Genomic DNA, 12,624 nt, shown 5'->3' on the forward strand with positions numbered 1-12,624 from the left:
TTGACATTTTTGTTGTATTTAAGTGTTCTTCGTGGTATATTTTGTTTGACAGGTTTTTATACAGATTAAACATTTAAAAAAAGGAAAAATGAACAGTGTGAAAACAGCTTGTGTAAGGCATCTTATTTGTATCTGATTATGTAAATACCCCAAGACCTTGTCATGTCCTTTAAAACCACACATACACATATTTATGTGAATTGTGAACATTTGAACAAGGCAGTGTCTTGTCAGATATGCACGCGCACACACAGAAGGAGATAGAGAGAGAGGCATGCAGGCTCTGGCATGACAGTTTAAGGACAGCTGCTAGGTGTATCACATTGACTGAACCCATCAACATATGAGTTTTTTTTAAATGACCATCTTCTTTAAATTACAGTGCTTCTTTAAATATTAATTGTTGTGTGAGAGGACTCACTCATTACGTTTTTCCTTATATAACAGGTTCAGCGTTAATTGTCATGGCAGAATTTCAATTTATACTGATTTTTTACAATTTAGACACTTAATTTAGACACTTCTTAAAACAGGCAACCTGGGTGAGAGCTTGTTCATTTTTAATGTATGAAATAATTATCAAAGGTGTTAAATTTTTCAGTACAAGTCACCACACACATTATTACAACCAAAAATGATTACATATTGCAATTCTGGTATACAAAAAAGAAAATTCAGGCTTTCCAAAAGCAAACATACTAATAATTGTTGCCCCTGTGGTATTACACCAAAAATCAACTAATAAAGAAGCTAAATTACATGAAATATGCCTGAGAGCGGGACATTTCATTGGTGTTGTTTTATCATATGTCCTTAGCTTTGAAAACAGGATCTAAATAATTTGTTTTCGAAAAAAATAGGCACCCTTTGGGTCGAGACAATTATCGCTTATATCTACCCTTGCTTCCAGGGCCTCTATTCAAAGTAAATGTAAAATTCCTTAACCTGGTCTCGGCTGTTTGTTTGTCCTTTTTGTTTACTGAGCTCTTTGCTAAAACACACAGTAGCAGCAGCCACGCCTTCGGTAACCTGTAACTCTGGGACCTTCTCTGTTTAGTAACACATACACACCGTGCAGCCATTCTGGGACATCTGGGACACACAATGGTGCTGTCAGTCTCACGGTGGGTAATGTGAGTCACCGCCGGGCTGTTCCCATGGATAGCAACAGCTCGGTCTCAGTTTTGCACCTATAGCTCTCCTGTGTTACATTAGGCCCAGCTGTGTCGGTGTCATGTTTACACCACACACAATACAACCGCTCCAGGATGGTCTTCGGCGTCTGCTATTAAGTCACTGTCAGCTATAGCCCTGGGAGTGAGCCAATATGGGAGTGAGCCAATACAAGTTCACTGCTGTTGGTTTTTAAAGCCCTGTTTTTGCCTTTGCACAATAATAAATTTTGTGTATAATCAACCGATGGAGTTAAAAGTTCTCTGTCAGAATTGGTCTCCACTGGTCTCCCTCATATAAACAACGTTGGCCTTGATTTAACACTGAGAATTTAGCTGTGCACAAGAAAGATATGTATGCTTTAGAATTCTCTGACTTACAGTAGTGAAAGTCATGTCTCCCTGGGTTACCACTTGTCAAGATAGTCATCTGAAATTGGCACAAGATGGCCAACTGTAAACATATGACATGAGAAGGAACATCACATCAAATTAAATACCAAAAAATGTCATTTTTTTAGCGGGGTATCAAGTTCAACAAGCAGACCAATGTACATGTCACAGTTTTTTTATATGAACAACAAAATCCTGAGTGCAGATGTTTTTTGTTATGATAATTGGTATGATTTTCAAAGGAGTTACATCACATTTTAGGGCACTGAAGTGAAACAATTTGTATGCCTCTGCTAAAACTATTCAAATTGTACAAAATAGTAAACTACAGTTTTTACATGAAGTAGTTGTAGCTAATTCTATGAAAATAAAGTTAGGTATTTCACATGAATAAGAAAGACTTTCAAATTTATCATTCACAACCTTTTTTTAGTTAGAGAAACAGAAAGTGTTAACAATATATACACAAGAGTATATCTTATTTCATCCTGTTTTCTTAGTAAACATACTTCAAACAACGTAAGAGTCTATAGCTCACATTCTTCTTGGTCGTGGATGTGCATCAGTCTGTTTACTGGTCTCCTCTAAGCAATGGGATCTTGAATCACATTTGAAATTTCTCTCCCTTTCTCCCTCTCTCTCTGCCTATCTATTGACCTACCTATCCATCTATCTCTCCCTCTGCAGTTTTTAAGTGCAGTGTTCCCAAATTCAAATTTGGGGAGCACCACGAGTCCCGCTGCGGATCCTCAGAAACGTACTCACGGCACAGTCAGAACGCACACCTCCTCTTTTGTGGAATCCCGCAGGAGTCTGGCGAGTGACAGACGTCCCCTCGCGCGATCAGAGGTAAGCCATCGCGCTGCGCATGGACGGATGCCTGGACGGGTAGCTGTGGTAGGAGGGGTAGCGCTGGGGGGTGTACACAGTCTGAGGGGTGTACGCTCCTTGCGGGGTGTATGCTCCTTGCGGGGTGTACACCACCTGCGGGGGGTAGGCCAGGTACTGGGGGTTCCTGGAGTAGACGGACCTCTCGGTGTCCTTCCCCGAAGAGACGTTGCAGCAGGCGAACATGCAGCCGCCGACGAAGAGGAGGGCGGCGGAGACCCAGCCGATGTAGAGCGCCTCCCCCAGCTCCCTGCGCTGCGCGTCGATCAGCAGCGGGTTGTAGAAGTCGCGGATGATCACGTGGCCCGTCCAGGAGACGGGGATGACCACGCAGAAGCAGGCCAGGAGGATCATGCTGCCGGCGGCGACCAGGACGGCGCGCTTGGCGCGGTCGTTGTCGCGGATGCAGGCGGTGCACTGCATGCCGGCGATGGCGATGAGCACGCCCAGCCCCGCCAGCGCCAGCGAGCAGCACATGAGCCCGCGGGCGGCCTGCAGGTCGGGCGAGAGCGCCAGCAGCGAGTCGTACACCTTGCACTGCATGCGGATGTTGGCCTGCCTGTAGCAGTTCATCCACAGCCCCTCCCAGCGCGTCTCCATGACGATGATGTTCTCCCCGATGAAGGCCGTCACCCTCCACATGGGCATGCCCGTGCTGGCCGCCGCGCCGATCAGGCCCAGCAGGCTGATGCACATGGCCGCGATCTCCAGCGCCGAGTTCGCCATCCTTTTCCGGAAGGTTCCGCCCCGCTGCGATTAGGCCCCGGAGAGGCAGGAGAACACGGACGCTGACTCGCAGGAGGAGGACACGGACTGGCCACCAGACACACACTGAGAGGCAGCTTCTCCTGGCGGGCGGTTTTGCATCCCTGTGGATGTGGCTGATACGCGCAAACTCAGCCTCCTCCCCCCCCCCCGGGTCAGGACACTGTAATGAGGGGGGAGGGAACTACGGTCGGTTGCTATGAAATTAAATCCCCCAAGATCCTTTTTGTTTTTTTTGTTTTTTTCTTTTTACTCTGTGCACATTTGTTCTGTTTGGTTGTGGGGCTGTGGTGAAGCCGGGCATTGTTTGTTCACAAGGCTCCTGTTTCTCTTTTCATCTCCTCTGGAACGAAACGGAATTTTCTCTCGCTAATGCCTGAACACAGTACGCTTTGGAAAATGGAGAACTTACTGTTATTCATTTACCGTATTTTAAGTGTTTTTTTTGTTAATGATTTAAACCTTTGCCTTTTTTAATAAGTCACGCATTCATGTATGTATTCCAGAAGCCATTTTATTTGCATCGTCTACATTCACGTATCGTTGCTTCATCAATAGAACGCTGCACAGTTGCACAAACACAATTGAGTTAAAATACCAATAACCCCCGGCCAAGAGAAATGATTAACGAGGATTTCAGGTGAGGGATAAAAAATAAATGGTTTCAGAGAAACACGGGGACATTTATAAAGAAACGCACTTCTCAAGTGATTAATGCGCTTAACTGTGAGGTCTCACTGAACCGAGAAGCCACTGAACTGTCGTGAAGAATAGCCTTTCAGTAAACAAGGGATCAGTGATCATTTCCACCCCTATAACGGTCTTTCAGCTGTCAGGTCACAGTCACAACTGTAGTGTCTCAGAAAAAAGGCGCTGTTTGTATGTGTACGGCTGCTCTGTGTGTGCATGTGAACATGCGTGTGTGTGTATGTGTCTGTGTGTGCATGTGAACATGTGTGTGTATGTATGTCTGTCTGTGTGTGTGTTTGTGCCTGCGTGTGTGTGTATGTGTGTGTGTGTGTGTGCGTTTGTGCCTGCGTGTGCATGCACTGTATTGTTGAGTACAGGCCAAAAGTATTAGGCCACCTGTGGTTTTTTTTTTTTAAAGAAACCTTAGGTAGGGAAGAATTCAGTTAATACATGAACAACTATTGAATAACAAACCAAAGTATTAACTTTTTTCAGTTTCCACCCCAATGATTCAATGATTCTTAGTTTTCCTCATAATACCCTCCTTTGGCTTTAATTACAATTAAACAAATTATCGGAAGTCTATCCAATCATTTTGCAAATGATGGATGGGAGGAAGGTGGAGGCGTAGTTAAACTGAATTCTTATCTACCTTACGTTTTATTTAAAACCACAGGTAACCTAATATCATTGGCCTGTAGTTTAAGTAATGTTACCAGGAGAAGACCAGGAAGATCAAGAGGCAGTAGACAAACATCTTGTGGTGTCTAGCGAAAGAAACCATTGTAAAGAACTCAATACAGCTAGAGAGAAACCAGTTCCCCCTGACTACGGAGTTAAAGGCAACAATGTTTTTCTGGTCTGAAAGGATGTGGGGCTGCCTTTTCACAGTCTTTTTTGTCCAGCGTTGATGGTGCTTGGCCCACTAAAGTCTTTTCTTCTCGTTAACAGCACATAGCGAGGGTTTTTTTGCAGACATACATCTTTTTAGACCAGCAGATTGTAGTTGCCGTTTCACTGTAGTCAGGGGAACTGGTCTCTCTCTAGCCGTATTGAATTCTTTACAACGTTTTTTTTTTGTTGTTGCTAGACACCACAAGATATTTTTCTACTGCCTCTTGATCTTCCTGGTCTTCTACTGTTAACACTACTTCCAATAAATAAAAATAAATAAATGCAATGGAACTTGTTTTTTTTTTCAGTTCTTTGTGTAGTTGCGGTGCAGTTTTATGACTGTTTGGCTTGCTAGACACCACAAGATATTTGTCTTCTGCTCCTTGATCTTCCTGGTCTTCTCCCATTTATTGAAGGAACCATTTAATATTACGTCTTGTCTAATGATCTGAAACCATTCGGTGTGGCAAATATGCAATAATAGAGGAAATTGGGAAGGGGGCAAATAATTTTTCATGGCACGGTAAATAACGGAAAATCAAATGCTTAATTGCGGCTTCAAATAATTAAAACATACGTGTGCCGTTTTGATTTATCTTGCCGAAGAAACCAAAGCGGCCCTGGCCTACGTGATCCTTGCCATTTTTCTTTTTTTCCCCGTAGCCAAACACGCGGAAGGAGCTGCATTTGCATAAGAGGTGTGACCGCGCCGGTTTTACCAGTTTCGGTGCGCTTCCTCTGACAGCCCAGAGAAACAGTGACTTCTCTTCATTCCTGCGCCGCTCTTTTTGAGAAGAAGAGCCGGAACCTTCAGCACCACCCACGCGCGCCTGAGTGAGCGTGACCGCGTGCTCCATACCTACGGTAGTTAGACAACAAACAATGGAATGCGCTCCGACTCTACCTGTTTCTCCAGCGGAACCGAAACCTGTCTGTGGATTTAAAAAAAAAAAAAAGAAAGCAGTGATGCAGTTCAAAACTACCATGAACAGACAGAGAAATAAATAAACGTATGCCCAGTGCCTTATTCAAACATTTATTTGTTTGGAGTAATAAAAAAGAAACTCAGGAAATGATTCAAATAAATGGTCAATAAAAGATTTAAACGTGTTCAACATGAACACTCAAATGGACATTTAGAATGCATTTGTGCATCCTATACAGTGCATACAAACATAGAATCAACAAACAGGTTGACGTTTGGCATTAGATTTATCTTGACATATTCTCGTAGACTGTTTATTTTCCATATATATATATATATATATATATCACATCTTAGAACAGAACAGAACATTAGATTTAACTGGGAAAGTAAAGGCTAATGTGTCTGATGTGTGATGAATCCAGTAGTTTCGAAAAAAAAAGGAAAAATGTTCCTATTTTGTAAACAATTGGATATAAGGTAATATTTACATATGAACTTATACCATATTGCTGTGCATAATGTGCAATTTAATCGCGAACATGAATTACATTTATTGTTGTATATTATTGCATTATTGTATATATTTAATACATTGTATATCTGAAATCAAAATTTGATTTCATTTTTGATTTCAAATTCAAATTTAACATGTCATTTAAAGCAGTTTAACGCATTTTTTACATTTTGTCAAAGCTGAACTATTTTTGCTTGTCAGCAGTGCTAACAACAACATGAACAAAAAAACAACAACACTCAATCAATACAAAAACAAATTGCAACAGTGTACAAACACCGCCCACCTCTCCATTTCCTACTTTCATATAGACCTTCTGACTTACTTTGCTTTAGTTCCTGTTAAAAAACAAAAAAACTAAAAAAAACTCAAAACAAGAGAAGGTCTATCCGACAAACCGGCTCAAGAGCAGTTTCTGCGAATTCAGTCTTTCATCCGAAGATACGTGTTCTCACCTCACGGGACATTCAGAAATCAGGCGATGGTGGTGGCGATGGGGGTAGGTGGGGTTGGGGGTTCGAGTGCACTCACATGTACTGGCTTGGGCTGTATATGACTGACCCCTGCGGGGGGACAGTAGAGTAGGCTGGCTGGTACGTGTAAGCCGGCTGGTAGGTATAGGACGGCTGGTAGGTGTATCCGGGGTTGTAGGTGTAGCCGGGCTGGTAGGTGTAGGGCGCGTACGCCCCCGCGGTCACCACCGGCTCCTCGTCGTTCGTCCGTGGCGCGTGGCGGCACACCAGGATCATCCCGGCGGTGAAGAGGAGGGCGGACGTCACCCAGCCGATGTAGAGCGCCTCCCCCAGCTCCCTGCGCTGCGCGTCGATCAGCAGCGGGTTGTAGAAGTCGCGGATGATCACGTTGCCCGTCCAGGAGACGGGGATGATGGTGGTGACGCAGGCCAGGAGGAAGAGGCAGCCGCCCACCACCAGGACGACGTGCTTGGTGCGGGCGCGGTGGTCCACCATCTTGGTGCAGCGCATGCCCACGGCCGACACTACCAGGGCGAAGCAGCTGAGCGCCACCGAGGCGCACATGAGCCCGCGCGCGGCCTGCAGGTCCGGCGGCAGGATCAGCAGCGAGTCGTACACCTTGCACTGCATGCGGATGTTGGCCTGCCTGAAGCAGTTCATCCACAGGCCCTCCCAGCGCGTCTCCATGACGATGATGTTCTCCCCGATGAAGGCCGTCACCTTCCACATGGGCAGCCCCGTCACGGCCGCCACGCCGATCAGCCCGACGAAGCCGACCACCAGGGCGACCACCTCGCAGCAGATGCGGTCCCTCTGGTCCGCCTTCTCCAGCTTGGCCTTCTCGGCGTACATGCTGTCCGTGTACGACCTGTCCGTGACTGGCTGCATTTTGCCTGTCGCTGACTCTCTCTGCGCTGAGTGAAGAGACAATGTCAGCTCTAGCCTCTCCGTAGATCGCACTTCCAGAAATGAAAGGGAGCGGAGACGAGGCAGGACTTTTCTAACTACCCCGGAATGTATGCTAAGGATGCTATGCCGCCCTTCCGGTTCGGCTGCCTAACCGTCATCAGACGCGTGAAAACCTGAGATACTCGATTTTCAAGAAATGAATGAAAGCACCGGTACCATCTCACTGAATTCTCAACTGGAGAAGTCTTAAGCTTTCAAACAACAGCACGGAAGGGCTTGTTGTTCTGTCTTACGCGGCGTCCAGTGCCGTCGCTTGCCTTTGAGTGGCCCCTAAGCAGGATTTCACACACTCATGCCTATGGGCAATTTAGGATCTTCAATTCAGCTACCTGCATGTCTTTGAACTGTGGTAGGAAACCAGAGTACCTGGACGAAACCCACGCAGATCCCAGGCTGGGATTCGAACCCAAGCCCTTATTGCTGTGAGGCGACAGTGCTATCGACTGCAGTACCATGCTGCCCCCAACATTATATATTACATGTGTACTTTAGACTAATTAGGGGCCCCTTGGTGGTCATGGGGCCCAAACAGCTGCTTTTGTCACTTACTGGGTCAGGCCAGCTCTGGCAGTGTGACAGTTCAAAGCACTGTTTCCATGTTGTGTCTGAAATTGTAAGATTAATTTTTTTTGGCAGTGTGTGCTATTTATTTTTAATTTTTTGTGACAAATTCCATCAATAAGAATCTTTGGTATCTCATAACCTTCTGCTTTATCTATATTTATTTAAAAAATGTAAAAATAAATAAATATATTTGAATTAAAAAAAAATATATACATATACTGTATATATATATATATATTTTAATTTCTCAAAGCTATATATAGTCAGTGCATTTTGAATCTGGCCAGGGACCCCTCTACAGTACCTTCATGGACCCCCAGGGGGTCCACATGCCCCCTGTTGAAAACCCTGGATATACGCCACTAAACAGCAGTCTCTCAGTTTATATCTAATAGTTTACATGCCTTAACAAAAGTACTTATGAAAACACCGAGTACAAATGTACCCTGGAAACATTAAAGATGCTACGCTACTCCTAGAAACTCTTATTATCTGTGTTTCAGTAGTTCTATCATTCTCTTCCTGTTCAGCACATGACCATAGAAACAATAACCGTGCACCTTGCCGACAGAGGTGATTGGGCGTGGTCCTGGCACATATGCACCTCTGGACGCTTGGCACCTCCCCCTCTTCGTGTCTGTACTTCCCGCTTCCGTCTGCTGTCTGTCCTGGCCCCTCGCTGGTGGAATGACCTCCCCGTGGCGGTCAGAACAGCAGAGAATCTGACTACCTTCAAACGCAGACTAAAGACTCATCTCTTCAGGCTGCACCTCTCCCCACCCCTCCCTAGCCTATAGTTTAGCTCAATGTACCTAGTTAGGCTAATACGATCACAGTTAGTTTTTATTTGGCAGGATTGTTTTTGTCTGATTCTGATTAGGCAAATGTGATTTCAGTGCTAGTTTGTACTTGGCAGGATTGTTTGTTTGTTTGCTGAACAGGTTACCCTACAGGGTTGGAGTCCTGATCTATGTGGTCACTTCTGGCACTACGATCCTTACTTCACTCTAGTGTTTCTTTTGCACTTCTGCACCTTGAACTAATGCACTTGTTGTACGTCGCTCTGGATAAGAGCGTCTGCTAAATGCCTGTAATGTAATGTAATGTAATGTAATGTAATATGTGAATAGGTCCCGTGAGAGCTTTGAAGGATGGTAACCTGACTCCAGTTTCGGTACAATAAAAGTTACCTGGCACACTGCGCCACTCATTGTTTCACATCTAACATACAAATCAAGAGAGACTTTCCTTTATATTGGTTCATGTGTGAGTGTGTGTGTGTGTGTGTGCGTGTGCACAGAGACAGAGACAACTGCTAGAATGAAAAGAATGTGTGTGTGCGTGCATTCATGCGGAGAAGGAAGGCAGGAGAGGCAGAACATGGGGGATGCTGACAGGAAGAACACAACTGAATGAAAAATGGGGGGAGGTTACTGAGTTCAGTACAGAGTCTGTGAGACTGGGGCTCAGAGCTACTTTACTGCGTTCAGTACAGAGTCTGTGAGACTGGGGCTCAGAGCTACTTTACTGCGTTCAGTACAGAGTCTGTGAGACTGGGGCTCAGAGCTACTTTACTGCGTTCAGTACAGAGTCTGTGAGACTGGGGCTCAGAGCTACTTTACTGCGTTCAGTACAGAGTCTGTGAGACTGGGGCTCAGAGCTACTTTACTGCGTTCAGTACAGAGTCTGTGAGACTGGCTGAGCTACTTTACTGTGTTCAGTACAGAGTCTGTGAGACTGGGGCTCAGAGCTACTTTACTGCGTTCAGTACAGAGTCTGTGAGACTGGGGCTCAGAGCTACTTTACTGCGTTCAGTACAGAGTCTGTGAGACTGGGGCTCAGAGCTACTTTACTGCGTTCAGTACAGAGTCTGTGAGACTGGGGCTCAGAGCTACTTTACTGCGTTCAGTACAGAGTCTGTGAGACTGGGACTCAGAGCTACTTTACTGCGTTCAGTACAGAGTCTGTGAGACTGGGGCTCAGAGCTACTTTACTGCGTTCAGTACAGAGTCTGTGAGACTGGCTGAGCTACTTTACTGTGTTCAGTACAGAGTCTGTGAGACTGGGGCTCAGAGCTACTTTACTGCGTTCACATTCTCCCTCCCCACCCTCCCCTTCACATTCTCCATTAAACTAAGGCTTTTGACGGAATGCAGACAAACCTGCACCAGTGCATCAACATCCTTTCACCACCTACCTTCTTCTCTCAGCCTGTGCTCGAACCGGAAGAGTACCTGCACTCACCTCACGCACACACACACACACACACACACACACATACACACACACACACACATCCAAGTCCACAGAACTGATTCCTGAGACATATCTTAAGCAAAAAATAAAAACAGAAAATATGCAGAAACTGACAATGCTGCAAGTGACTCATTTAGACTAAGAGAACCAGAAGGATATGAAAACAGCTGTTGTAAGGCCCCATTAATCCATGTTAGTTCCATCGTGCCAAGTAGTGTAGATTCCAAAGAATGTGAAACTAATTTTGCAGCAGAGGCTGTTGAATTAATTTCAATTCACCTACTAGATTTATCACATTTCAGGGCATTATTTATTGCTTGCAAATGTCATGCACACTAAAATAACAATACACATAAGCATCCATATTTTTAAATACATATAAAGATAAATACAAATTAAGTACATTACAGCAGCTTTAAAACTAGACAGTTTTACATGACTTTAATGGGGAGCAGTGCTCTCTGAACGTCCCAGAGTTCTGTGCATTTCATCCATTTTCACACCTCTAAGAGCACAAATAGCTCAGCCCCGGAGATAATACATTACATTTTTTAAAACATAGTATCCATATATACAGCTGGATATGTACTGACTCAATTCAGGTTAAGAGCCTTACGCAGGAGCACAACTACAGTGTCCTACCTACTAATCGAGCCTGGAACCTTTCAGTTAGTAGCCCAGTTCCTTACCCACTATTCCACACTGCCCCTTCTCAAAGGGAGATCAGCCCTGATGACTCCACAGAGGGGATCAGTCCTGTGGCTTCTCACGGAGAGGCCGGCCGCTGCTGGTCGCTCACACATACTGGCTCTTGCTGTAAGTGCTGGACGGATTGCGCCCCAGCCCCGCGTGGTCGCCGTCGCCGCCGTCCCGCTCGCTCGTCGGCACGGGCTGCAGGTGGTACTCCTCGCCAGCCTGCCCGTCGCGGGCGGTGGAGCGCCACACCAGGATGGCGCCGGCCGCCAGCAGCAACCCGGCGGCGGCCCAGCCGGCGTAGAGCGACGCGCCCAGCTCGTGCTTGCGTGCGTCGATCACCAGGGGGTCGTAGAAGTTGCGGATGATGGTGTGCGCCGTCCAGCAGACGGGGATGAGGGTGGTGACGCAGCAGAGGAGGAAGAGGGCGCCGCCCAGCGCCAGGGTCACCCGCTTCCCCCGCGCGTCGTCCCCGAAGCAGTTGGTGCGGCGCGTGCCGCAGAAGGACACCAGCAGGGCGGCGGTGGCCAGCACGATGGAGACGCACATGAGCCCGCGCGCGGCCTGCAGCTCCGGCGGCAGGATCAGCAGCGAGTCGTACACCTTGCACTGCATGCGGATGTTCACCTGATTGATGCAGTTCATCCACAGCCCGTCCCACTGCGTCTCCATGACGATGAGGTTGGCGCCGATGTAGGCCGTCACCTTCCACATGGGCAGGCCCGTGATGGTCACCACGCCGATCAGGCCGATGAAGCCCAGCACCAGGCCCACGATGTCCAGCTTGCCTCTCATCCCTGGGTACCTGTGCGCTAGCAGTCCTTCAATAGACCCACCACACCCGGAGGCTCTACTCTACTCTACTCTGCTCTGCTCTGCTCACAGTCTTGCTACTTATCTGTAGGAAGTGGGTGATGACAACTCCATCGGAGGAGGAGCAGCGCCGCGCTTTTAAGAACCAGCTATGTCGCCTCACTGGTTTGCGTCCTGACCACCCCCCTTGCACTTCCCCTAATTAAAATTACAATTATTTGTTCCCCGTCCTGTACAGGTTGTGCCGAAAAAAGCATTGCAAACATTTATTTATTTTTTCCCCCGCGTGGTTTTTATGAAAGAAAGAACATGGGCGTGTAATGCAGACCGTGCCAAGTTGACTTTATTGCCTCATCGAGATTCAGTATCACTTACAGTACAAAAGATGACTGAGTTCTACAGCAGCCTTGTCTCTCTGCCACGTTTCCTTTACAATGCATCATTAAAATATAATTCTGCGACCTTCGTAAATTGAGTGGAAATTTTCGTAAAATTTCTACATTTTGTTCCATTAATTTTGATACAAATGTACGCCAATGAATCTGTGTGTAAATCAATGTGTAAATCTGAAAAAAAAAGTTAATTTCATGTATACACTATTTAAATTGAATG

The 12,624-nt window shown here is 46.1% G+C and overlaps 3 protein-coding genes across 3 annotated transcripts; all 3 read right to left on the reverse strand.

The window, feature by feature from the left end:
• Positions 1–538: 538 nt before the first annotated feature.
• cldn8 (claudin 8) lies at positions 539–3,313 on the reverse strand. The gene has a single exon (XM_035386502.1). It carries the CDS (start codon positions 3,177–3,179, stop codon positions 2,409–2,411), a length of 771 nt encoding a protein of 256 aa, XP_035242393.1. The 5' UTR covers positions 3,180–3,313; the 3' UTR covers positions 539–2,408.
• A 2,509-nt stretch (positions 3,314–5,822) lies between these two features.
• LOC118210375 (claudin-8-like) lies at positions 5,823–7,811 on the reverse strand. Its single transcript, XM_035386501.1, has one exon. The coding sequence runs from the start codon at positions 7,603–7,605 to the stop codon at positions 6,772–6,774; it is 834 nt and encodes a 277-aa protein (XP_035242392.1). The 5' UTR covers positions 7,606–7,811; the 3' UTR covers positions 5,823–6,771.
• A 2,999-nt stretch (positions 7,812–10,810) lies between these two features.
• Positions 10,811–12,103, reverse strand: LOC118210033 (claudin-4-like). The gene has a single exon (XM_035385853.1). The coding sequence runs from the start codon at positions 11,992–11,994 to the stop codon at positions 11,302–11,304; it is 693 nt and encodes a 230-aa protein (XP_035241744.1). The 5' UTR covers positions 11,995–12,103; the 3' UTR covers positions 10,811–11,301.
• Positions 12,104–12,624: the final 521 nt, after the last annotated feature.

This window comes from Anguilla anguilla, chromosome 12, assembly GCF_013347855.1.
Source record: "Anguilla anguilla isolate fAngAng1 chromosome 12, fAngAng1.pri, whole genome shotgun sequence".
In the NCBI taxonomy this organism is placed as follows: domain Eukaryota; kingdom Metazoa; phylum Chordata; class Actinopteri; order Anguilliformes; family Anguillidae; genus Anguilla; species Anguilla anguilla.

Coding starts and splice junctions, on each gene's coding strand:
- LOC118210033 (XM_035385853.1), bottom strand. CDS start 11,994: ATGAGAGGCAAGCTGGACATCGTGGGCCTGGTGCTGGGCTTCATCGGC.
- LOC118210375 (XM_035386501.1), bottom strand. CDS start 7,605: ATGCAGCCAGTCACGGACAGGTCGTACACGGACAGCATGTACGCCGAG.
- cldn8 (XM_035386502.1), bottom strand. CDS start 3,179: ATGGCGAACTCGGCGCTGGAGATCGCGGCCATGTGCATCAGCCTGCTG.